This window comes from Malania oleifera, chromosome 1, assembly GCF_029873635.1.
Source record: "Malania oleifera isolate guangnan ecotype guangnan chromosome 1, ASM2987363v1, whole genome shotgun sequence".
Lineage (NCBI taxonomy): Eukaryota > Viridiplantae > Streptophyta > Magnoliopsida > Santalales > Ximeniaceae > Malania > Malania oleifera.
This window is the reverse complement of record NC_080417.1, coordinates 136,349,582-136,376,162: the sequence shown is the minus strand read 5'-3', so window position 1 is coordinate 136,376,162 and position 26,581 is coordinate 136,349,582. Positions and strand designations below refer to the sequence as shown.

Sequence of the window (26,581 nt, the reverse complement as noted above, 5' to 3'; positions counted from 1 at the left end):
TCATACCCATGAATATTGGCCATGTGCTCCTTGGTTCTCCTTGGTTAGATGATTTGGGTTTGAGTCAAGGATATCAGAACACGTCTTCCAATATAATGGTAGGAAGACCATTTTGAAGCCCACTCTACCAACCCACCAAACAAAGAATAAGGCAGAGTTACTCAACTTGAAGGCACTACAAGCAAGGAAATGAATGTGTTTGAAGACATCCAAAGTCTTTTACACATTCCTATTGTTGAGTTTGTAATCCTTGATATGTTCATTGATGCTAATTCTCAACTAAAGTTTATGGTGCTGCCAATGGAATGTGGTTTCTTGTATCACTCAAGGGCTGGCTTTTGAAGAATCCAAGTTTGCTTCTTGCTTCTGATCATCCAACATCAAAATTCAAGGCCAATTTTTTTCTACCTAAGGGAGATTTAGGTAGGACAAGAAGCCAAAACGTAGGTTGACCCTTGTTGGAGATTAATGCAGTAGATTGGACAAGGGTTGTTGTGTTTAATTAATTAGTTAATTATGCGTGTTTAGTTTAATTAGTATAGGATTATGTGTATTTGGGGGCTTGTTTGTAATATTTGTGTATTTTAGGGGTATGCTTGTATAGGGGTTTTTGTGTAATTTCATGTGTTAGAGGCTTTCTTATAAATAGTGTGTGAAAGCCATATAGAAGTTGGTAGTTGAATTTGAATATGAAACTGAACATGTGATTCCCCCTTGTATCTCCTCTTTTCCCATTCCTTCTTCCTTCTTCTTCCCTTCTCCTCTCTTGCATTCTCTCATTGCTACAGACCCTTGATGCTTTCCCGCACTCCCACATCATGCTGCTCTTCATGATCACTTTACTTATCTCTGTGACTACTTTTCCTAGGATCATTGGATAACTATGACTTCTAATTGGGCATACTGGGTTGGTTGGGAGGGATATTTCTTTAATCCTTAATATTGACATTCTAAAAAATTCTATTGTTGAATTTGTCCCTTCAAGGTCTTCCTTACAATTTATTTCTGAAAGGCAAAAGGGGCTTAGGAAACGTATTGTTACATTGCATGATTCTTTTCATTCTTACCCTATAGCACTGAATTTTACCAGGCCAGCAATGGAGGCAGTCAAATGATGCTCATTAAGGACCCATGCTCGTATGCTTAAAGAAAAAGGGTGGTGACTGATGAATAACAAACCATAAGCTCCGCTATAACACATAATTGAATAACTGATATGAACGGTGTCTTTCTTTGGCTTGGCTTTGGAACTCTCAGTTTTGTGATTGACCGTATCTGCGGCTACTATGACCGCAGAGAGATCTTTCACCTTGTCTCCATGATTCCTTATGTGCCCAAGGCTGCATTTTGGACAAGAAGTTGAACAACTTGCCTTCCACCGACATATTAGTAGTATCCACCATCAATGATTGGAATTCCTTCACATAATTGTGGACAGAGTTGGTATGTTTCAACCACCTAAAGACATCCCTAGCAGCCCCTGTGTTGCAGGGTTCCTTCAATTCCTTCAATGTTTCTCACATTTAAATTCTAGGATGCTTAGCATTCGCATCATCCTCGCTTGAGTAGGCCACCATAACTTAGCATCCCCTACCTAATACGTGGATTGCATTTTCACTTTCTCATTCTCAAGGATATGAGCATCCTTGAAGTGCTGTTCCATGTTGCACAAGAAATTCTCTAGGGTTTCATGCTCCAAGTGCCATTGAAGGCCTTAGGATCTGAGACTCAAAATTTGGGAGTAAGCTCACACCCACTCGAGCATACAGACGTTGCGCTCTTCACTAAGGTTATGTCTACATCAAGAGGGCAAAATTTCCATTGAGGGACTTTGTCGAGGTTGTGATGTCTCCCAACAACGAGAATATCTTTGTTCGTCGAAATGTCGCTGCAAGTGCTCACACTAAACTATAAAAGGGGAAAAATTATCCCTCCATGGAAAACTAAACAAATATACTCTTTCCCACCACCCTGCATTCACCATGGACAAATCATGCTTTGGTTCCAAATGTGACAGGGCTGAGTTTTCCCATGAATTTGCCATATGATCACACTAAGTTCCAACTTAGTTGCAATCAACTCCTTATACAAGTCCAATGGATAAACTATTGTGCAACTGGTAAGCACAAACCACAATATGCAAAGGTACATAATAGTTTGCAGGAACAACACATCCCAACTTATACCTTGCATGGCATAAAAAGGAACAACACATCCCAACCTTTACCTTGCATGGCATATAGGAACACACAGCCTTAGGACATATAGGAACACCACATGGATTCCTTCTGTGTCTCAACCATGTTCAAGAATTACATACATATACAGGATAACAGTTGACACCCCAAGTGCCTATTTTTTTAAATTGACATCCCTAACTGCCTAGGATCTTCTATATCCAACTCGCATGTGCCACAAAAAAATAAATATCCCACATCAGTACATCACCACATCATGATTGTTGCAGGCATAGAACTATGTACATGTATCAGGATTCCACAAATATCGTCCATCCTATAGGACAAATGCCAACTCTTGACGAGTAATTGTTGGATAACTACCATGAATCGAAGCCATGCATCCACCTAATCTGCCACCACAATGCATATGGCATTAAACAAATTTCTAAACGTGCAAGCACACTTGTTGCGCTGCATTTGAGCCCAATTCGAGTGCACAGTACACAGCACATCACTTCTTGAAAGATCCCACAGCATAGTCATGATACATCCTTCCTGAAGGAACATAGCAAATCCATACCAAAGAATGCCTGACATAGGTACTTGCGAGTATTCTTGTCCCAGCTTCATCCTTCCAATGCATCTGAGCCAATCTACAAATATTGGAACACTATGTTACCAACCAAATCACAGAGTCGTTAGCCACTGGATTCGTCGAAGGATAACTCAACATAGGTTGTCTGCACCAATGCCTTGGCATGTGGCAATGCTACCAACATGCCTTGGCTTGCCAAGCCCTCAAGAGGTGATGAATCATCCCCACTAGATGACCTCAACATCCTTGTCAGGAGGCTATTCAAGTAAACTTGAATTTCCTTCTTGATTTGCTACTAGGTCATATATTTTTACAGACTGGCTATTGAATTTGGCAATCTTTTTCACTTAACTAAAATAACAAGTCCTCCAATTTTTCTCTTTGACCCTTGGTCTTGCGATCCAAAACCCTTCAACATCCCTGTCATTTGTCAAACTGTCTTCTGATCACTAGACGAGCCCTCTTGGTCTGCCACCTTGTTGCACCAAGGATGCTTGCATGAAACAGGTCTTGGAGTACAAAAAAGTGGCTTCTTAAATATAAAGATTATGTGGTTCTTATTTTTTTACTATTTTTTTAATTTATATTTTTCTCATTATTTTATTGATTCATGCTTTAAATTTATTTTTACTTTCAACTTGTTAAGTTTTAATGGTGATACTGTGAAATTGCTTAGAGTACTTGATGATGAAAATTTTAATGGTGATCGAAGGATTGTATGCAAGGACAAAAAGGAACATGCATTTAATTAAGTTTTTAATTTGTTTCAGTTTAGGAATATAGTAAAATAAGTTGCCAGTTTTTACTTAGTTTCTATTTTTGGTTTTTGAGTTTATTTTTTTCTTTTTTCTTTTTTCATAGTTTTTGACAGTGATAACAATTGGCATCTACATTTAGGTGATGGCCAATTGTTTTACAACTATATCAGCCAATAGCCCCTGAAGCATTAGGAGTGAAAATCCCAAAACTTAAATACTCATACAGACATGAATAAACTTCATGAATGATTCGCATGGACAAAAGGGGGAAAAAATAAAAAATAAATACACAATCAAAGCTGATTAACCAAAAAATAAATCCTTAAGCCATGATTTTGGACCACTGTTTTAGATGATGAGTTGTTGTGTTGAACTTTACACTATGAAAGATAATTTTATGTCATTTAAGTTGACAATCTAGATCTGCTTCCTTTTCATGCTTCCGTAAATGTATTGACATAATTGAGCAATTTTTGTGGTGCAAGAGTTGTTTCTACTTGTATGCATGCATTACCATTTCTTAAATATTGACTCTTTTTTTTCTTTTCTTTTTTCTTATTCATGGCAGAACCACAATCTTACACTAAAATATGATTTTCACAGCTATATGATTCGCTCTATGGAAGATGAATTCCAAAAGATAGTAGGTGTGAGGTAAGCAACAATTTTTAAAATAAAGAAAGCATCAGTAATTTTAATCATAATTTTATAGCCACAGTTGTTCATAACTGTTTGATTCCTTTACGTTTACCTCATCTCTCTATGTCATTGAAGCCTAGGGTTCCATGTCACAATAGCTGCAGTGGCAGCAAAACACTGTTGATATTGATATTTTTTGTAGCAGCAGCAGCATTTTTAGCATTATCTTTATCATTAAGAAAATAATATGTAATCATGCATTCATTTTGAACGAGTATATCACCATCTTGGTTACCCAAAAAAAATTCATTAGATTCTATTGTATATTGTCATCCAACTGCAGCCTTCAATTAAGGTGATTCAGGGACAGCATCAACAATCTCCAGCTATGAGAGATAGAAGGGAGGAAAGGGGAAGAAGGAAGGGGGAAGAGGAGAGAAGAGATACAAGGAGGAAACACACATTCTCTTATAATTCAAATTCAACAACCAATTTCTACGTGGCTTTCACACATATTTATAAGAAAGCCCCTAATCCATGAAATTACACATTTACCCTAAAACGAGATGAAATTACACACATGCCCCTAAAATACACAAATATTACTAACAAGTCCCCCAAAATACAAAATACCTATACAAGCAAACTAAACACATGTAATTGAACAACTAACTGACTAAACACATTTGGGTTTAGGACTGAATAAACTATTGACCCTATTCTTCAACATAGGCCTCCAAATTGGGTCAAAGTGACCCATCCAAATTCCTGTTTCTTGCCTTACAACATAACATGTCCTTCTTGAGACTTACAGAAGATGGTTGAAAACTTAACTTTTGGTATAATGGGGTTTGTGATATTGATGTGCAGCCCCTGTTAAATCTAGTTGATTTTTATCACATAAATAACTTTTGTACATGGGTTGCCACCCACTTGGTGCCCCGTAATGATTGTTTTTGCTCTTTATCTTATATATAAAAAAAAAAAAAGAATTATCCTTCAAATAAGTATACTAATTTGGTTCCTTTTTCCAATATCTTATCGAGTCTTGTCATGCAATTGATATATATTTTTATTTTTATTTTTTCCCCTTGTTTGATTTCAATTTGGGAAAGGACAAAAACAACAACAAAACCAAGCCTTAAGTCCTACTAGGTGGGGTTGGCTATATGAATCTTTTTCCGCCAATGTATGTGATCATGGTCCATTTCTTTTGATAGATTTAGGGATATTAAATCCTTACTCACTATCTCCTTCCAAGTTATTTTAGGTCTACCCCTACCCCTTCTACTGCCTCCCATAGTTTCTAACTCACTCTTCCTCACCGATGCACCATGTGACTTATGTTGTAAGTATCCATACCATCTGAGTTGTCCCTTATCTTCTATAGGGGTTACACCTAACTTACGACGAATATGTTTATTAAGGAAAAAAGGAAAAAAGTCATTATAATGAAAGATAGTGGGACTCACTAAAGTCATATCTATGGTATATATATATATATATATATATAAGCTCATGCTACTTGGCAACATCATTAATCAAACAAACAATAATGCCTTCGTTAATGCTATTAATTCCATGCATGCATTCATCAAGGAAACAATCAATAATTCTTGACAAATTTTATTTTTTTGGGTAGGGACATGCCTTTCTTCATGTCGTCCACATGCTCTCTTTTCATATCTCTATTACTTTCACATTTAATTTCATAATTGGAACTTGTGTTCCAGTATTCTTTCCTCCGTCCCTTTTCACTATTGAAATATTCATACTTCAATATACTTTCAAGAATTTTCATGTGTTATTTAATTTATTCATATTTTTATGATTATCAAGGTTCATTCACCTGAAAACTATGCAGTGTAGTTTTTTGAATTTATCATGCATATTCATGCATGTGTATATAAACAGGTGCACGAGTGTGTGCCTGCACCAGGGGGGTGCGGTGGTTGCTTTTTTTGAACATTTTAATTTTTTTTTTGTAGAGAATGAAATTATATTAAGGAAGAAGAATAAAGAGAATACAACCTCAGAGAGGTCAAGAAATCCTTGAAAAGAGAGTTAAAAAAAAAAAAAAAAGTAGGCGAAAGAAGAAGAGTAAAGAATTGACAAAAACTCAAGGTATTTCACTTTGGCCCCTCAAAATTTAATATATTTACCTTGCCACATATGAAGTACTTATTTACTTTCAAAATATTTGTGGATTAAATAAAATTCTGAAAAAGTAGAATTAAATTTACAAGCAAAAATTCAATTTTAAAAATTAATTTATTTTGAAGAAAAATAACATTGAATCTTTTAAAAGAGATAATGCATCGTCCTAATGCTATGAAAAATGAACAAATACTTGCATAGTAATAGTATAACTCAACACTATAAATGTTAAAAGTATATGTACTAGTCTCCTATTTAATTTGATTACCATTCTCATTTTATATTTGAAAAATTAATAAATAAGTATTTGATAATATTTCATTAATTTCTAATAAAAATTTGTAGAATTTTTTGTTACAATATTTCTATTTACATAAATTATGAAAGAAAATTATTACTCATATATCTTATGGAGTCTAAAAATGCAAAACTTCAAATCTTGTGCAAATACTCAGTAACTGTTGATATTTGTTTGGGAACATTCTAGGAGGGACTTTTGATGCCCTTATGAGACATTGGATTGTCCTAGAACTCCATTTTGAGAAAAAAAAAAAATCATTTCTAGGCAAAAGAATATCAAAAAAGAAATTTTCTTCTTTTGAAAAATAAATAACAAAAAAAAAAATTATTGTAAAGGAAAAAGGGGAATATAAGAAAATATGGAGGAAGAAATCTCCTGCCTAAATTAAACAGAAACAATTAGGGCAATACAAAGAAGTACAGAAAATCAGCTGCTTTGAATTGGCATTTTCATTTAGACAGAATGAGAGACCTCTGGAGCTTTTTTTTTTTTTTTTTTTAATATTAGCAAAAGGAAAGCATCCACTGGGGACACTAATGGGAGGGATGCAACCATGTATAACAAAGGGAGAATTTACAAAGAAAAAGAATCAAGAAAATAAATGGCATCCTGGACATCAACAAAGTGCTGCCATTAGAAAAAAAAACATAGTTTTAAGCTTTATTATTAGAAAGAGAGCTGCAATTGTTTTCTTTCCAAACCATCCAAAAATAGTTAGAGGGATCAACTCCAAAATTTTCTCTTTTTATCCATTTGAATGGGCCTACATGCCCACGGTTCTCCCAAAACTGACCCTGCTGCCACCTGATAATCACCCATCATTGACAAAGCAGTGTCCTATACATTTATGTAACAAGCAAATGATATACTGTCTCAACTTCTCTTTTTCTAAGAAAAAATATGCTAACCACCATGATTCCTCTCTTCTGCAAGTTTTGTGTCAAAACTCTTTCCCAAAAGGATTCCAAAGCAAAAAAGAAAAGAGTAAAAAAAAAAAAAAAGGGAACTTTGGTGGCAGCGCTTGTCTTCAAAACATCATTTAAGCTTTTTGAAAGACTTTTTGAGTTATTTGGGAGAACCTTGACAGACCTTCCACTTGATTTGCAGTCCAGTTGATATTGGTTGAGGTGTCGCAGTGGAAATGGTTTTTCCAGAGTAGGCACCAATGTGCATAGTAGCTCCCAAGTGTGCCAAGTGCTATGCCATACCCCTGCCCTTCTAGAAAGAGAAGAATAAAACCAAGGATGCCTTTGAGCCTTGAGATAGTCTTCCAATCCCAATTTGTGTTATGTTTGTTTTGAGCTTAACCCTAAGGGCTACAATCCAATTCCAAAATGAGAAATTTGCAAGAATAAGTGCATCCGAGGTTCCATTCTCTGCTAACAGAAAGCAATGTGATATCTCTTCTATGGATGCTAGCTGTAGAGAGGCTGAAATTTTTTTATTGGTGATATTGCCTTGATAATTTTGTTGCCGAATGCCTGTGCAAGAGGAGTTTTTTTTTTCAAAACATTTCTTTGTTCCTCTCCTCCCAAACTACTCAATTAACTGCTGAAATATATGCACAATTTCACAATAGAGCTCCTTGGAGGGCTGCTGAGCTAGTAGAAAAAAAAAAAGAACTGAGCAGGAGCAAATAGAATTGTGGTGTCTTCAACTCTAGTCATCTGCCTCCTGCCTTTTCTCTGTGTGTGTGTGTGTGTGGGGGGGGGTTGGGGGTGGGGGGTCCATGGCACCCTCAAGGGGGTTCACAGCTTGTTTCCCAGCAAGAAATTAATTTTTCGCATTTAACTCTTTGATTCACTCTCGATGGCTTTTGGTCTATTGATTTGGGACCAACCTAGCGCTAAGGTTGCTGACATTATGCAAACAAGGATAATTTCAATATATGAAATGGTATAATCCTTAGCACATTAAAGTAATTTGGATGTCAATGTTTGTGGGCCTTATGGTTGTAATAATTTATATTCCTGGTATTTACTATTGGCTTGCATTCTTGATTGTCCCGAAGAAGTTGGTCAGCTAAAATGCCTTTTATTTAACTCTCTTGCAGTGGTCCTCTGTGGGGATTCGTTGTCGCTTTTATGCTGTTTAATATTAAAGGTATGTTATGGAAGTGCATTGAATTATTGTTTTTATGCTTGCAAGGGCCAATTAGTTTGAAAATTTTGGCTTTGTATTTGTGGATATTCTTCTAGTGCTTATGTTGTTTCTTCTTTTGTGTGGTTCTTGCTGGTCCCTTTGATCACAGTTAAGACTGCAAACTTGTATGGGTTGGGTCAGGCTGAAAGCCAACCCAAGTCCATCCTCAGGGCTCAAATAAGCTCCCCAAGCCCAGTTACAGCCAACTTTGGGTCCAGGGTGTTCAATCTTAAGCTTGGGTTAGATCAAGTCGGCCAGGGTTTCCAGTTTGGGTGAATAATTAAAAAAAATTTTATGCATGTGTAATATTAATGGATGAATGATCATAACTTGACGCATGCTTTGCAAAATGAGAACCAATGAGAAACTTGAAATTAGCATGGATTAAAATATTCATCAAGTTCTTATGCAGTAGCTATAAACATGATGCAATAATTAGAAGCATGACCATGTAGAGCAAACATTTGAAACCAAAATGAATTATAACTTTTATCATGACCATGCACAAAGTTGTTTTTCTTAAATTAAAATTCCACAAGTTCTAAAAAGAAGGGCATAGAGCTCTGTGTATGTGTGTGTGTGTTTGTGCATGTTTAATTTATTGAAGAATATTATATGTTTTCTTATAAATAAGCATATATTATTCATTGGATTTGGATTCACTTGAGGGGTTGCTAAGGCCTCAACCCAAGCCCGTCACTGCCTTAGTTTGTGACTTGTGTTGAGATTTCTCAAACCAAGCCAATCTTAAGTTTTAGTTTGGAAATGTAGGTCCAAGCTTGCAAATTTTCAGGTTAGGTTTGATTTTGCATTGGTTTAAACTGCCCAAGTTGCAATCCAAATGACAGTTACCACCTTCATTTATCATCTTGTGCTTCCATATGTTCTATCCCACATCATTACTGATGATGGCCATATAGTATACATGACATGTACATTCACTGCTTTTTGTATCTACTGTAGGTTCTAATCTCTATTTCTGGATAGCCATTATTCCCATCACTGTAAGCTCCTTTCTGTAATAATTCTGTTTCAATTTAGTTTTAACACCATCGTGTATCACTGTAGACATTAATTGCATTCTTAGTTGCTGGCATAGACATACGTTAAGGAACACTCAAACAGCCTATTGAATCTACATATGTTCCCACTTACAACATTTTATTATATTTTATTTTCTATCAAGTCGAACTACAGAAACAATGGATATTCTAGGAGCAATCTTCTTCTGTCTACAATTCAGAGAGTAGCATGTATATTTCACGATATGTTCTTTAAATTCCTCAATTTCTTTTGTAGCTTGTTCTACTGGTGGGCACGAAGCTGCAACATGTCATTGCGACCTTGGCATTGGAAAGTGCTGGGATAACTGGTTACTTTGCTGGAACAAGGTTACGACCTCGAGATGATCTTTTTTGGTTTAAGAAGCCGGAACTATTGTTGTCCTTGATCCATTTCATTCTTTTCCAGGTTGGCAGTATGTATTATGATGTAGCTGCTTGAAAGTTTTATCTTTAATATATTTGAGGAAGTGATGTATTTTACCTTGCTTCCAAGTCCAGAGGAAAAATGTTAATATTCATTTTTTTTTCTATGTATCCCTCTCTTTGCAGAATGCATTTGAGCTGGCTTCATTTTTTTGGTTCTGGGTATTCTCTCTTCCATGACTCAATTAGTTTTAATTTGGAATGCTGGAAAATAACCTGTTTTCTAGTCATTTGTTATCAAATACAAAAACATCCTCAGCAATTGTTATTATCTTTCTTGGCAAAATAGATATACATTTTTTAATGTAGTGGTTTGTTTTGGTCCATTTGTTGCTTCATTTGTGAAATCGTGGTGAATTTTGATCAAGTGGATAGAAAGTGCAAAGCATTGTATAAGCAGGATGCAATCATGAGGCACATGACAAAGTTCTTTTCATTTATTGGCTAGAAGTTTGTCTTTATATGTATCTGTTGAACCCTATTTTTTTTCATCTACAGTGGCAGTTTGGGTATAATTCTTGCTTTATTAGGAATCATCTGTTGGTGTACATACGACTTATCTTGGGGTATGCTCATAATACAGCCACTCAAAATGATGTAATTTTACGTTTCTCTTCACTACAAAACAATTAAATATGTATATTCTCACAGGTTTGCAGGACAGTTCCTGTGCAGCTACAGCACTTTGCCACTATATGCGCTGGTTACTCAGGTACCAATAGTTGTGAATACTAGAAACTGGAGCCGGAACATATAGTGCAAAAGAATCTATCAGTACCGAAAATAAGTAATTGCATGTTGTGGCTACAATTTATGTTACTTACTTGCCAATTTGGAATGATATTTGCGTGCAATGACTTAAGATTTCAGAACCATACACTGCTAACATGTTCCAGATCAAAAAGGTTCCTTTTTATTTTCTTTCCCCATGTCATATATTAAAATTTAAACATGAGGCAAGAATTTGAAGTTTTTCATTTAGATGCTCAAGTATTCCTTGAAAGTCTTTGCTTTTAATTTTGTGCTTTACTGGCTATCCAAAAGATGGATAGATCTGTCGACTACTGAACGGAGGCCACCTTCTAGCCACTTGTTTATTCCCAAATATAAAAAGAGCCCATGTATCCGTAGACCCGTGCCAGTATCCAATTATTGATGTTGGTGTCGGATGGAGTGAATACATTTTGACCCTATGTTTGGAGAGACATTGAATTTGAAGTTGTATTGGATTTGAATAAAATGTAATATAAAATTGTATTGAAATTTGTCCTAATCCACCCAAAATCGAAATCCAAGGTCCAAAATCCATGCTTCCAAACAGAGTGAATGTATTTTAAAATTTTCTTATTAATTAATTGGACTTTAATTTAACTGTAGTTATGACGACTTTTATGATAAAATAATCTAGAAATAAAAAATGAGTTGATGTTTACAACTTATCCCGTAATGACAACTCTTGCCTCTCAAAATATCTTCTCCTCTTTTTGAAGTGCGAGAAATTTATTGGTTAAGTTTAACAGTATTATTTTTGGGTCCTCAAATTTGTTGAATTTGGATTTCCTCAATTGAGTAAAGTTCTTTGAGTATGAAGCTTTTATGTTAATTGATTTTCTTTGGTTAGATGAGATTTTTGTACTGTTAAATTATCTACTTGCCAAACAAATTTATGTTTGGCACTCTGTGCCCATGGCAACTCATTTCAAAGGCATTTAGCAAAACTCATTTCTCCTTTTCAGATGGGATCAAACTATAAGGCAGCCATAATTCCAGAGAGGATAAGAGAGACAATCCATGGATGGGGGAAGGCAGCTCGGAGGAAGAGAAGACATGGTGGTTATGCTGATGATTCTACAGTACACACCGACACAAGCACGGTAATGTCAGTTGAAGAATACGATCACCAGTTGGTTGATTGCTCTGAAAATCCCATTGACACATGCACTGAAATCGTGCTACAACCAGCTTCCATCGATGCAAGCCCACCTGTTGCTAACGAAAATTCTAGCAGGGCTGGCACACCTCTCCTTCGACCCTCTGCTTCAATTTCCTCTACAGCTTCCTTTAGTTTTCAGAATGAATGTCTCCCACGATCACCTTCACTACCAATCAAAAGAGAGCGAAGGCAAGACAACGGTAATAATGACATGTTTGAGTGTTGAAGAAAATTTCTTTCGTGCTGTGTTGTCTGTAACATAAGTTCATAGAACATAGAAATCAATGTGAGCTTTTGATGCAATAGGATCACAAAAAATTGTGTTAAACGTACTCATATATTAATGGAAATTATGTGAGCTTGTAGTTTGTTGAGAAGGCAAAGCTCTTCCTTTCATGAAGTAATTAAAAAAAAGAAAATGTCTTCACAAATTTTTATATGTATATGTTTGTAGAGAGAGAGAGAGAGAGAGAGAGTGAGAGTCTCTGAAGGTCTTATTAGGGAGTGAATTCCTTTGGAAGGTTTTATTAGTAAGTATAAGTTATTGACTACATTGAGCATTTGTACTTTCTTCACATTTGCACTAGTTCATTTTGAATCGGCTTTCATGCGGGCCCCATACTTGATAGCATGGGCTCGGTTCTGTTGGGCTCATTGATGGCTTCTTTGGTGTCCGAATGGGCTTTTAGTCCACACTTCATACTGCCAAAAACTGCTCCTCCGCGTGGAGGACATGGTACTGGCCCAGGCTCTTCGCATGGTGGTTCCATCTCACATGGTGGCTCAAAGGGTGGTGGCTCAAAGGATGGCGGCTCATATGATGGCGGCTCAAAGGGTGCTGGTGGTTCACATGGTGGTTCATGTGGAGTTGGTGGCTCACATGGCGGCTCAAAAGGCGGTTCAAAGGGCGGCGGCTCAAAAGGGGGCTCAAAGGGCGGCGGCTCATAGGGCGGTTCGAATATTGGGGGCTCAAATATTGGTGGCTCGCAAGGTGGCTCAACTGTTGGTGGTTCATAGGGTGGCTCAAATGCACCCCCACTTCCCCACCCGGAACCAGATCCACTTCCAGACCCATAACCGCTCCCAGATCCAGACCCGTACCCACTACCAGAGCCCCCAGAGCCCCAACCACTGCCATGGCCACTCCCAAGCCCTCCAGAGCCACTGCCACTCCCATAGCCGACACCACTTCCGCCACTTCCATAGCCGCTACCGCTTCCACTGCCCGACCCACTGCCGTAGCCACTACCACTTCCGCCACTTCCATAGCCGCTACCACTTCCGCCACTTCCATAGCCGCTACCGCTTCCACTGCCGTAGCCACTACCACTTCCGCCACTTCCATAGCCGCTACCACTTCCGCCACTTCCATAGCCGCTACCGCTTCCACTGCCCGACCCGCTGCCGTAGCCACTACCACTACCACTGCCATAACCAGAACCAGTTCCAACTCCGGAACCGGATCCCTGGCCAATTCCCCATGACAGGGTTGTAGCTGCAATAAGTCCAGGATGATGGAGGGCGGTGTCTTGGGATTCTGTAGCGGAAGGGTGGCGCACAGGAATCCAGCGAGAGCAACCGAGTCTGAGTGACGTTGAGAGCAAGAAGCCCATGTAGACCCATGCTGTAATTGGAGCCATCTCCACCAAAATTGGGGAGATTTGCATGAATCCATGTGCAAAGCCCAATAGGTATTTATAGTCATTTTTGGGGTTTGAGGGGAACACAGATTGTGGGAAATGAAGTGAGGAACTGAGGAAGGGAAAAACACCATAAGCCTGTGTTGTGGTTTGTTGTTGGATTGAGGGGACACGATGCTTGTGTGAAGTGGGAGTTGCGTGCCTTAAATTTATACGCTATGTTCAATTACTTGCAAGCTTTGATTTTGCTCTATTTTTTTTTTTTTTTTAAGAAAAAAACATAAGAACCATGTGGAGTGAGCCAGCCTTTATTTTAGCTTTTGAATATACATGAACTTTGTTATAATTTAATTTGATCGGTGTGCAATGATGCATGAAACAAAATGAAATGAATTGTTTGATCTTTATAATTTTATATATTTATGATTGTCTTTTTTATTCCATTCTATTTTCAATTCATTTCATTATAGCTTACCAAACATTAAGTTGAAATTTTAATAATGTCATAAATCATGCTCTGGAGTTTACAAGTTAATTGAAGTTTATTTTGTGAATCCTCATCCCATGCTTACTCATTTTTGGTTAAAAAATTTACCACAATTCAATGATAAAAGTTAGAATAACAATAAATTTTTACCAAAGCAATATTTTAGTGTTACTGAAAACTGTGAGATGGCTCCAAGGAGCCCAAACAATTTGGATTCAGGTCATGGTTAAGAGGGGCCGCCATTAACACACACACACGCCATTGCACCAAGTTGCTAAATTTTAATCTAAAATCACTCCAGGAACAAATGCCTGCCATTATTTTGACAATCATTCATAGATTGTAATCAAAATGAATTGGCCAAAAACAAAAACATGGTCTTGACGTCTGTTTCCTCCTGAATTGAGACAAGACGTTTCATCAGTCCACAAGCATATAACACAAACCTAGGAATCATTTTATTTAAAAAGCGTGAGTCTACAAAAATTGAAAGAAGACAATATCATTTAAAGCAATCCTATGATCTGTGCTTAGGAATAGAGAGGAATGGAATGGACCATTGCTCAAATTTTTGCAGCACTCATCTTATGCTGTCAGAATGACAGCAACAAAGAGGCATAAAAGCACGAACTAAATGTGCAACGTTCATATCATATTCTACCTGTTGACCTATAAGCCAGAGGATAAAAAACAAAAGTACAAATTTCATAATCTTCGCCAACAATGTGATGGCTTTCAAACGGAAGATAAATAGACCACCACCACCATCATCATCTTTGCCATCATGCCTATAATTCTCCTAAAATATATTTAGTTTGGATTCCAATCCTCTGCATTCAAACTTCCTCTCCTCCACCTCCATCAGATTCCATAGCCTTCAAACTTTCAGCCATCATCCGCTCCCTATTCTGCATTTGTCTCTCTGTGGCAACCATATACAGGCCTAAACAAGCAACAATCATAAGTTCAGCAAGATGGGGCAGAATGAAGATCAAATATTTGAAGCACGTGATGATCAATAAAAGGGTTGATTTGCCAGTCAGATGGATTCTATCAATTGAGCAAGGACATGGGGAAGAAAGATTAGGAGTGTACTGATTGCACTTCCAATTGCACAAAACCAGAGAATCCTCATGGACCATTTATCCCCAATAACTCCTCTGCCAGCCATATCTTACTGCCAAAAATCATTAAACTACCATAAATAAAGAGCATATTAAACTTAAAATGGATTAACCCAAAAAAAAATAAAAAATAATTAAATGTCCGAGAAATTAAACTTGTCAAGAAAGTTAACTTGTTTTTTAATAGACTTAATCATTTCAAATTTATAAAATTACGCAACTACTTTTATTAGGAAAAGGTACAGAGGAACCAAAGAAAAAAGATCTAGAGGAAGCATCTTAATGGTACAAAGGAACTCTTTTCGTGATCAACAACCACCACTTGCCCAACCCCGCCAATACAACAAAATTTACAATACACAAAACACTATACGGAAAAAACACTTTTTGTGATAAATAAAGAAATGTCTTCCCTTCAAGGTAAGAAGAGATAATTCCTCACTATCAAAAGATTTTCTATCTCTCTCTCAGTAAGAGCCAAAAGATCACGTATGGATTGACGCCCCAAGCTTTTTCCTTTGCTTTCCTTCCAAACCAACCTTGCCAACAAGAAGCTGGCCTCGACTACAGCTGCAAAGCCGAACTGCTCGTGAGCTACTCGGTGCTCAACTGGATAATGGCTTGCTCAAACTCGTTTATTTAGTTAAACGAGCCAAGCTCGAGCTAAGTCATACTTGACTTGTTAGGCTTGCGAGTTGGCTCATTTAACAATTTGTTGCGTCAACTCACGAGCTAGCTCATTTAACAACTCGTTCATTAGCTCATTTACTAGTTTGTTTAGTAGCCCGTGAACTAACTCGACATTAGGCTTGTAAACTAACTTTATATTAGTCTCATTAAATATTTGATATTAACTCTAAAATATATTTTCCTCTAACTATCTTTATTAATTATCAATTAATTTAATTAGTTTAGTGGCTTGACTAGTTTATTAATGTGAAAAGAGTTTTATTCAAGCCAAACTCGAGTTATATATATGCTAAATGAGCCAAGAACAAAAAACTTTTAGCTCGAATCGAGATTGGGCCGAGCTCAAGCTCTCTTTCAAATAAACGAGCCAAGCTCAACAAAAAAACTTTTAGCTCGAATCAAGATCGAGGGGAGCTAAAGCTCTCTTTTAAACAAACAATTCGACTTGGCCATAGCTCAGTTCGGCTTGGCTCGTTTACAGCCATAGTCTTGACCAAACCAAGATAAAATTCAAGATTTCTACCTAAAGAATGGCAAATAAGATGATTAGCAAGCGACTCTTCCTCTTCACAAATGAAATACTTATTTTCCAAATCTAAACCCCTTTCTTTGCAAGTATAAAACAACAACAACAAACTAATCCCAATGTCCCACTAAGGGGTTCAACTACATGAATCCTTTTCCACCAATTTACATGATTGTGGGCAATTTCTTCCGAAAATCTAAGCGCTATTAAATCCTTAATCGCTATTTCATTCCAAATTACTTTAGGTCTACACCCTACCCCTTGAACTACCACTAACAATAGCCAAAAATATGTTTTCTTATTTGCCCGACATTTGGATCCATATAGCGTAGCTGGTTTTATAGCCATCCAACAAAAAATTTCCTTTTAACTTTAAAGGTTCATTTCAAAGAGATCTAATAAGTTTTATGCTAACTGCTAGCTAACTAATGCAACCCTCTCCTTTAACTAGGCTTCGGACCGGCTGTTTGTGGCTTCTGATGTGAAGAAGGTCGAGCTCCCAATGCCTTCCCATGTGAAGAAGGCCACTTTTTAGGGAGCTGCATACTTCCATATAGCCATTTCTTTTAGGATCACCTGGACTTTCTTCCTAGGTAAATCTCCCCCACACAGTGCCAAATTTCCTTTGAAGATGGCACTGTAAAAGGATTTTACCAAGATGCATCCATTGCTAGTCAACATCTATCCTTCCATCTTACTTAAGATACTTCAAAAATCATAACTATCTTATAAATCCTTTGAGAGAAAACATAAATGAAAACAGAACTCCCAATCCCAATGACAGGCTCCCAAGAGGTACCTGCCCTCCCCCTCCCCCCACCCCAACCCAAAAAAAACAAACACTAGCCTAGTCCCTAAAATGGTTCTTCATTGATAAAACAACACAAATAAGAAAGAAATTATTCAATGAGGCACCTTTCTCACACCAAACATCACAGCATCTTCTTCCAATTTGAAAGAGATAAAGCCACACACACACACATACACAAACAAAAAAAAAAAATTATAATCACAATCCTTGGGAATAAATTTCCAAAGACTTATTTCATCACTACGTCCACTGAAAGTAGGAGCTGGCAGTAGATCGGTGTTGTATTCTCCCACCCTGATTACTGCCCTAATGGTAATCCAATTTGCAAATACGTATATATGCACACACAAGTATATATTTATATAGATGTGAAAAGACTTTAATGTCAAATCCCAAACAAAAGTTAAATTTGAGAAGAAGTGTGAAATTGAAAAATGAGAAGTCCAACCACAATGTAAAACCTAAAATGGGTGTGTCAACATTCAGGGCAACAATCAGAGCTCCGACTTCCTGTCAAGATTTGAATGATTCGGGGATGGAATATTACCTATCCCAATTATTAAGACAAATTCGAGGCAATAGGTTGGGAGCAGGATAATTATGGGCTGTTATGGTAATGGCCATCCCACCCCAGATGTGCCCCATTTACATCCCAATTTTAATTCTAAATCCTCGTCTTTAAATTTGGCACGTGAAGAAAGAGCTAGATAGTTGATTGGGAGTTAGAGCCATCCATTCTCCCCTTGTCTTTAAATTTGGCACGTAAAAAAAAGAGACTTTTCAAGAAAAATTGTCCCAAATTGCACTCCCAAAATTCCACAAATAAGAGGACCATTGACACTAGTCCCCAACAGAACACATTCCCTTTTTGCCAAATTAGTTTATGACACATCTAAACAAGGACTGATAGCTGTATACCCCAAAATACAATGGGCATCATCATAAAAAAAAAAAAAAAACAAAAAACATGACCTGATAGCAAGGACTTTATAGCTATTTAAATGACATGATAGCAAGTACTTGATAGCTATTTAAATGACTTGATAGCAAGGACGTGATAGCTATTTACCCTAAAATACATGGGCATCATCACCAAAAAAAAAAGATAAGAAATATATGCATCCCTACTTCCCACTTTTCAACTTTAAATCATGCATGAGAGTCTGAGACCCTCCTTAATAACTTTAGCCAACCTCTTGCCAAGGACTTCCATTACAAAGAGGAAATGAAGGGGAGGAAAGTCACTCGTAATATGAAAAGAATTCCATCTAACAAACAATCACATTGAATGTCAAGGAGCTGAAATACAATGACGTTGCATTAGGGAGTTCGAATCTTCATTCGGAATTGCTTGTTTTGAAAGGCCTTGACATAAGGTGAGGTGTGTTAACATGAGGCAAGGCATATGCCTTACAGGCTTAAAGTGTTGAAGCATAAGCCTCTAGTAAATTTTATTTGTTAGATAGAAGTATGTAAATAAAATGCATATATGTCCAAAAAAAAAAGTAAGAAAATCATATTTAAAATTTTAAAAATAAAATATAATTTGTGTACCATTTGTTGATCTTTGTAAGACTACTAACTTAAATTCATTGAGTAAATCATGCTCGTAGATAATTATAACATTACAAAGTTTAATTTATTTTCAACTGTTATTTGTGGCTTTTATACTTTTGTTTTGATAAGCAAAGAAGGAAGAAGGAAAAACATGAATGGGGTAGCACAGCAGGACTCGTCGACTAAGGGCCTATGTTCGTTGACGAGGGTACAGCAGAGGTTCGTTGATGAAGGCTCTGAAGCTCGTCGACGAATAATTAACGAGAGCAGGAAATTTCAGACATCTGACATCATCGACAAGAGCCCTGCATTCGTCAACGAAGGTTCTTCTTGGTCTCATCGACGAAGCCCCTGTGTTTGTCAACGAGTGTGCCTGGGCTGCGGCAGTTTTCTAAAATTTTGAATTTTTGAACGTTGGATGGTTGGGCAAACGGGGGGAAACCTCCGAGGAAGCTCTATATATGTCATCTGAGCATATTTTGAGAGTGTAAGTGATCATTATTTAAGTGTATTATGTACATTGTGATTTCCATAGTGAAATTTGTGTGCTTTTTGCTTCCGTGGATGTAGGCTTTGCTGAACCACGTAAATCTTTGTGTTGTTGTTCTTATTGGTTGTGTCATTTATTTCTTGTTGTTTATTCCGTTGTGAAATTTCATTATACAATCCATATCACAACAAATTGGTAGTAGAGAGATTGTTGTTATGGCATCGGGATCGTCTTCTATAAGATTTGACGTAGTCAAATTTGATGGAACCGAAAACTTCGATTTATGGCAGAGGAGAGTGAAGGACATTCTTGTGCAACAAGGAATGACTAAGGCTTTACTTGATACTCAACCGGAAGGAATGAATGAGGCAACATGGCTAGATTTGAAAGCAAAGGTAGCGTTGACAATACGCTTGTGTTTGGCTGACCAATTTCTCTATCGGGTGATGGAGGAGGATTCTCCAACGGCTATCTGGCGAAAGTTAGAAAGCCGGTATATGTCTAAATCTCTCAATAACAAACTTTTTCTTAAGTAGCGTTTATATTGGCTTAAGATGGTAGAAGGATCTAGTCTAGATCAACACATCAATGCGTTTAATCAAATCATAAGTGATCTTATGAGAGTTGATGTGAAGTTTGATGAGAATGATAAGACTTTGATGCTGTTAAATTCTTTACCCTCAACTCATACCCACGAAAATCTTGTAACCACTCTTAAGTGGGGAAAAGAAACACTTGATTTGGAAGAAGTAACAAGTGTTTTGTTAAATTTTCATCAAAGATTGAAAATATGTGATGAAGGAGAAGGACTTGTTGTAAATAGTAATGAGCGAGACAAAGGAAAGTTTAAAAATGGGTCTAATCAGAAATCCCAGAATCAATCCAAGAAGAAGAAGGAAATCCAGTGTTATAAATGCGATAAAAAGAGGCATGTGAAACCGGAGTGTCCGGATTGGAAGAAAGAAAATGCTAATAAGCATGAGGGGATTTCTAAATCTATGAATGTTGTTCAAGAAGAAGATTCAGCGGATGGTGATGTTCTATCAGTTTCAGCAGAGTCGAATAATCTAACGGACTCCTAGATACTTGACTCGGCATGTTCTTATCACATGACTCCAAATAAGGAGTGGTTCAGCACTTACAGGTTAGTAAATTCTAGATCAGTTCTTATGGGTGATGATGCTTCTTGCAAGATCGTTGGCATAAGAAATGTAAAGATAAAAATGTTTGATGGTGTTGTAAGAACATTGTGTAATGAAAGACATATACTTGAGTTGAGAAAGAGTTTAATATCTCGACACTTTGGATTGTAATGGTTTTAATTACAAATCCAAAGGTGGAGTCTTGACAGTATGGAAAGGTAATCTGACTGTAATGAAATGGCAGAAACTAGATGGAAATATTTACACGTTCCAGGGAACTACCGTTGTAGGTGGAGTTGTAGCCGTGGATGCTGAATTAGATGAGACCGTCTTGTGGCATATGCGTCTTGGGCATATGGGAGAACATGGCATGAAAGAATTACACGAGAAAATTATTGAAAGATTTGAAAACATGTCAGTTGGAATTTTGTAGGTTTTGTGTTCTTGGAAAACAGAACAGGACAAAATTCAGATCAGCTACTCACAAAACGAAAGGAATTCTTGACTATATACATTCAGATGTTTGGGGCCCAGTTAGAGTTGAATCAAAGGGTGGACATGTGTATTATGTGAGTTTCGTTGATAATTACTCACGGAAGGTCTGAGTTTACTTCATGCATCACAAATCTAGTACGTTTGCCAAGTTTAAGATTTGGAAGGCTAAAGTGGAAAACCTGATAGGGAGGAGAATCAAATACTTAAGGTCGGATAATGGGATTGAGTACGCTGATTCTCGGTTTGTGGAGTTTTGAGTGGAGCAGGGCATCAAGAGACATTTTAAAGTTCGTCGGACACCTCAACAGAATGGTGTGGTAGAACGGATGAACCGGACTCTTGCTGATAGGACTCGGTGTCTCAGATTGAATGCAGGGCTACCGAAAAACTTCTGGGCCGAGACAGTTAGCATGACTTGTTTTTTGGTAACCGATCACCAAGAGCATCACTAGCCGGTAAAGAGGCGGAAGAGGTTTGGACGGAAAATGCACTACTCCAAATTGAAGATATTCGAGTGTCCAGCCTATGTCCACGTGTCTAGTAAGGAGAGGTCTAAGCTTGACCCGAAGTCTCGTTGTTACATCTTCTTGGGATATCCAAAGGGTGTGAAAGGGTATAAGCTGTGGGACCCAGTAGCAAACAAGGTGGTAATGAGTAGAGATGTAATCTTTGATGAAAAGGCTATGGTGAAGCGTACTCAAGAGTTTGATGAACAGAAATAGGAGTCAGAAAGCTGGAGCAATGATGAACATATCGTGCAGGTGGAGTTGGAAGCTCAGGGCAACAGAAATGATCATGGTCCTGTGGTTGCAGGGAACTCTAGCTTGGAAAGCCAGCAAGTCGACGATATTCCGTTAAGAAGATCCAGACACACTATTCGGCCTCCACCAAGGTATGGGTTTGATGAGTTAGTGTCTTATGCTTTTCTTACTAGTTGCAACGATCAAACTACATTTCAAGAGGCAGTGCACGGCCAGGAGAAAGATAGATAGATGGGAGCAATGATTGAGAAAATGGAGTCACTATATAAAAATCAAACTTGGGAGTTGGTGGAGCTTCCAGATGGGAAGAGACCGATTGGGTGCAAATGGGTGTACAGGAAAAAGAAGGCAATATCATAAAAGGAACGTGAGAAGTTCAAGACACTGTTGGTGGCAAAAGGATACTCATAAAAGAAAGGGATAGATTATGATGAGATCTTTTCTCCAGTGCTCTGACATACTTTTATTAGAATTATGTTGGGGTTGGTAGCTCATTTTGATCTTTATTTGGAACAAATGGACGTGAAGACAACATTTCTTCACTGTGACTTGGAGGAACAAATTTACATGGTACAGCCGGAGGAATTCATTGAACCAGGAAAAGAAAATTTAGTTTGTAGGTTGAAGAAATCTCTTTATGGGCTGAAACAGTCTCCAAGGCAATGGTATAAACGATTTGATTCCTATATGATAAAAATTGGCTACATACGATGTGAGTATAATTGCTGCGTATATGTGAATAAACTTGATGATGACTCATTTATTTTCTTGTTATTGTATGTTGATGATATGTTGATGGCTGTAAGAGATTTAACTGAGGTGAATCGGTTAAAGGACCCATTCTATAAGGAATTTGACATGAAAAATCTTGGTTCAGTCAAGAAAATACTTGAGATGGAGATTCACCGAGACAGGATTGCAGGGAGATTATGACTATCTCAGGGCGGTTATGTGCAAAAGGTGTTGGAGAGGTTTAGCATGGTTGATGCAAGACCGGTGTGTACACCTCTAGCGAATCATTTCAAATTGTCTACTGCAGATTGCCCAAGTTCGGATGAGGAAGTCCGGGACATGTCAAAGGTCCCCTATGCTAGTGCTGTGGAGAGTTTAATGTATGCCATGGTATGTACGAGATCAGATTTAGCTCATGCAGTGAGCGTGGGGAGCAAGTTCCTCTCTAATCTGGGAAGGCAGTATTAGGAAGCTGTAAAATGGATACTCAGATACTTGCGGGGTACATTAGGACATGGCATCATGTTCGGCAAGCAACAGAGTTGTCCTTCAATTATGGGGTTTGTTGATGCAGATTATGCTGGAAATATGGATGACAGAAGGTCTACAACAGGATATGTGTTTACCCTTGTAGGAGGACTGGTATGTTGGAGATCCATGGTACAGTCTTTGGTAGCATTGTCCACGACTGAGGCGGAATATATGACAGTTGCTGAAACTGCAAAGGAGGCCTTATGGCTTACTGATTTAGTCAGAGAGTTAGGGTTACAGCAAGATGATGTGGTGCTGCATTGTGATAGTCAGAGTATCATTTACTTGGCGAAGAATCAGATATACCATGCTAGGACCAAGCACATTGATGTGAGGTTCCACAGGGTTCGGGAATTAATAGCTTCGGGTGAACTTGTATTGGAGAAAGTTCACACATCTGATAATGCAGCAGATGTTCTGACCAAATCAATAACTCAGAGAAGTTTAAACATTACTTGGACTTACTTCATATCTCCAAGTGATAGAAAGGAGACATACCCAACCAAGCGTTTTTTAAGTTCAAAGCGAAGCAGTTCATGTTTTTGAGATTCTCCTAAGAGGCGTATAATCGCCAAGGTGGAGATTGTTATTTGTGGCTCTTATACTTCTATTTTGATAAGCAAAGAAGGAAGGAGGAAAAACATGAATGGGAGTAGCACAGCAGGACTCGTCGACAAAGGGCCTATGTTTGTCAACGAGGGTACAGCAGAGGTTCGTCGACGAAGGCTCTGAAGCTCGTCGGCGAATAATTACCGAGAGCAGGAAATTTCAAACTTCTGGCATTGTTGACAAGAGCCTTGCATTCGTCGACGAAGGTTCTTCTTAGTCTCATCGACGAAGCCCCTGTGTTTGTCGATGAAGGGTGCCTGGGTTGCGGCAGTTTTCTAAAATTATGAATTTTTGAACGTTGGGTGGTTGAGCAAATGGGGTGTGAGTGATCATTATTGAAGGTATTGTGTACATTGTGATTTCCATAGTGAAATTTGTGTGCCTTTTACTTCCGTGGATGTAGGCTTCGCCGAACCACGTAAATCTTTGTGTTGTTGTTCTTATTGGTTGTGTTATTTGTTTCTTATTGTTTATTCCGCTGAGAAATTTCATTATACGATCCATATCACAACATCAACTTTTCATGATCAAAGATGCAACTCTCAATTGTTTTGGAAAATTTAAGATCCAATAGTTTTAGAGATCAACTTGAATTGGGAGTTTCCTTTATAGAAACATCTAGTTAATTTTTTTTTAGTCAAGCTTAACTTATAATTTAGGCACCTAGTCGAATAACCATGGTTAATAATTTTTTTTCCTCCTTTGGAATACAATTGACACAAAATTCAACACAAATTGCAATGCAGCCAAATATTGGGATAAGCACAGTTCCAAAATGGACCAACGCAAAAATTCAAAAATAGCATATAGAAATGCAAAAACAGCTCCATATAAACAGCAATTTAAGATTAAAATAACGGCATTTAAAGTTCAAAAGAACAATAAAATAACAAATTTTAAGAAATGCTTGCTTGGTTGAGAAGCCTAGAAGCCTGTTAAACCCAAAAAATAACAGCACATTACGAAGACCCATCTTTGTATTTGAACATACAATAGCTTCAGCAACAGAGCGAGGCAGAGAGACTTTTGAAATACCTAAACGCTTCATATTAATTTGCAAAGCGATTATCAAGAACTAGTGAAGAGAAGAGTACGCTCTATAAAATAAAGAATCCTAGAGCAAGCAATTGAAATTTAGAGCGGTAAACAATTTCCAGACTCTTCATGAAAAGGAACAAAAATGGAACAGGTGATTGAACAAACAATTAACGAGAGAGAGAGAGAGAGAGAGAGAGAATGTCAGGGAATGGCTCGCATCACCTCTGAACCAGGTCCATGAGCTCACAAAGCTACAACAATTTGATGGATCAATCCGCATTGTGGGAATCAAACCCGCATACGCAGTCAACTAGCAAACCCTAGTATTCCACCACAGATTTGGCTACAAAAAAATCTAAATAAACAAAAACAAGAATTTGGTTCCTGAGCAACAGTCAAGAACTGACCTCAACTTTCTTGCGCGGACCGTTATCGTTGGAGAACTTCCTTAGTTTACTCTCCCTCTCCCCTGCAATGGGGCACTGGACCCGTTTGGCTCCCTCCAGCCTCCAGCTAAACACCCTCCCTTCCTACTTTACTAGTAATAAAGAAAATTTTTACGTAGAGGTGGTAAAACGGGTCGAAGAATTGGGTCTGGATCCGGATCCGAACGTTGACGGTAGATTTAAACGTGGTGAGCTTGGATTAATTTGTTAATAAATAGGCTGTATGAAAATTAAAATATAAATTTGAACCCACTCAATTTGTGACGCCCCCTTTTTTTTTTATTATTTATAAATAGTCATGTACCTCTGATACCCTAATAATAATCATTCAGACAACCCGGACTCAAGGTGAGGGAGTTTTTTCCCGTTTTATTATTATTTTATAATAAAATATAAAATAATACTCTATTTGGGAAAAAATTTTCCAATTTAATGTTTACGTAATCTCGCAATATCAAATTGCGAGATTTGCCGCGCATCAAAACCTGATAACCCTAGTCATTTAAATCTTGTAAGATCAAGTTGCAAAATTTGTCATGCATCAACTAAATTCAAGAATACGTACACAACAAACTCTAATTTGGGTTTTTGAACTTTTAAAATTTCGTTTGGATGTCTCGAAATATATACACGCACATATAATACTTCACTTTTTCATTCTAAGATCCATTTGAATAATAAATTTAGAAACCATATCTCATATTACTAAAAAAAAAATTTTATTTTAATATAATTAAAAATTGTAAATGTTGACCTTATATTTTAGTGTCACTCATTTGAAGAAATTTTTTCTTTTTTTTTCAAATTGAAAAAAAAAATTACAGATATGGTGAGAGAACATTGTGAAAAATGCGTATGAGTGTACATGAAAACTCATGCTTTTATTTTGGTTTTAAACTTTCACCCACTTTATTCAATCAACTTATTTACAATCGGTTGGTCTCAATTCAATTGTTGACATTATTAATTCAATTACTGTAATAACCCAGAAAATTATTTGAATTACATAATAAAAGAAGAAGGAAAGGAAAATTGAAAAAAAAAAAAAGGGGCTTAAAGGGTCTTGTCAGCGAATGTAGGACTTCGTCGACTAGTATTCTACTGAGGATCGTCGACATAGACTCGTGTCTCGTCGATGAGAAGATACTGAGAGGGAGGTTTGGCAATCTAAAATTCGTTGACGAGGGGTTCATGTTCGGCGACGAACTTTCTTCATGGACTTGTCAATGAGATGACATGTCTCATCGATGAATCCGAGTCTATAAGTAAGCAAAAACCGAATTTTTTGCAGAAAATTTGCGTAGGAACTC

General features: G+C 37.4%; 3 protein-coding genes across 6 annotated transcripts in view; 1 reads left to right on the top strand and 2 right to left on the bottom strand.

Moving 5' to 3' along the window:
- LOC131146191 (MLO-like protein 11) overlaps positions 1-12,569 on the top strand; it is a 37,443-nt gene extending 24,874 nt beyond the window's left edge. For all 4 annotated transcript variants that reach the window (XM_058095590.1, XM_058095586.1, XM_058095599.1 and 1 more), the window contains 8 exons: positions 4,102-4,187; positions 8,684-8,733; positions 9,736-9,776; positions 10,072-10,242; positions 10,386-10,421; positions 10,758-10,825; positions 10,911-10,971; positions 11,996-12,569. In XM_058095590.1, the coding sequence (XP_057951573.1) occupies positions 4,102-4,187; positions 8,684-8,733; positions 9,736-9,776; positions 10,072-10,242; positions 10,386-10,421; positions 10,758-10,825; positions 10,911-10,971; positions 11,996-12,418 (936 nt within the window). In that variant the 3' untranslated portion in view covers positions 12,419-12,569. The remainder of the gene's footprint in view (positions 1-4,101; positions 4,188-8,683; positions 8,734-9,735; positions 9,777-10,071; positions 10,243-10,385; positions 10,422-10,757; positions 10,826-10,910; positions 10,972-11,995) is intronic.
- Positions 12,570-12,779: 210 nt separating this feature from the next.
- Positions 12,780-14,177, bottom strand: LOC131146204 (glycine-rich protein DOT1). The gene has a single exon (XM_058095622.1). It carries the CDS (start codon positions 13,857-13,859, stop codon positions 12,798-12,800), a length of 1,062 nt encoding a protein of 353 aa, XP_057951605.1. The 5' UTR covers positions 13,860-14,177; the 3' UTR covers positions 12,780-12,797.
- A 578-nt stretch (positions 14,178-14,755) lies between these two features.
- LOC131146211 (uncharacterized) lies at positions 14,756-25,356 on the bottom strand. Its single transcript, XM_058095634.1, has 3 exons — positions 25,233-25,356; positions 15,415-15,496; positions 14,756-15,262 (listed from the first exon to the last, which is right to left on the bottom strand). The coding sequence occupies exons 2-3, from the start codon at positions 15,488-15,490 to the stop codon at positions 15,156-15,158; spliced, it is 183 nt and encodes a 60-aa protein (XP_057951617.1). The 5' UTR covers positions 15,491-15,496; positions 25,233-25,356; the 3' UTR covers positions 14,756-15,155.
- Between the last annotated feature and the right edge of the window lie 1,225 nt (positions 25,357-26,581).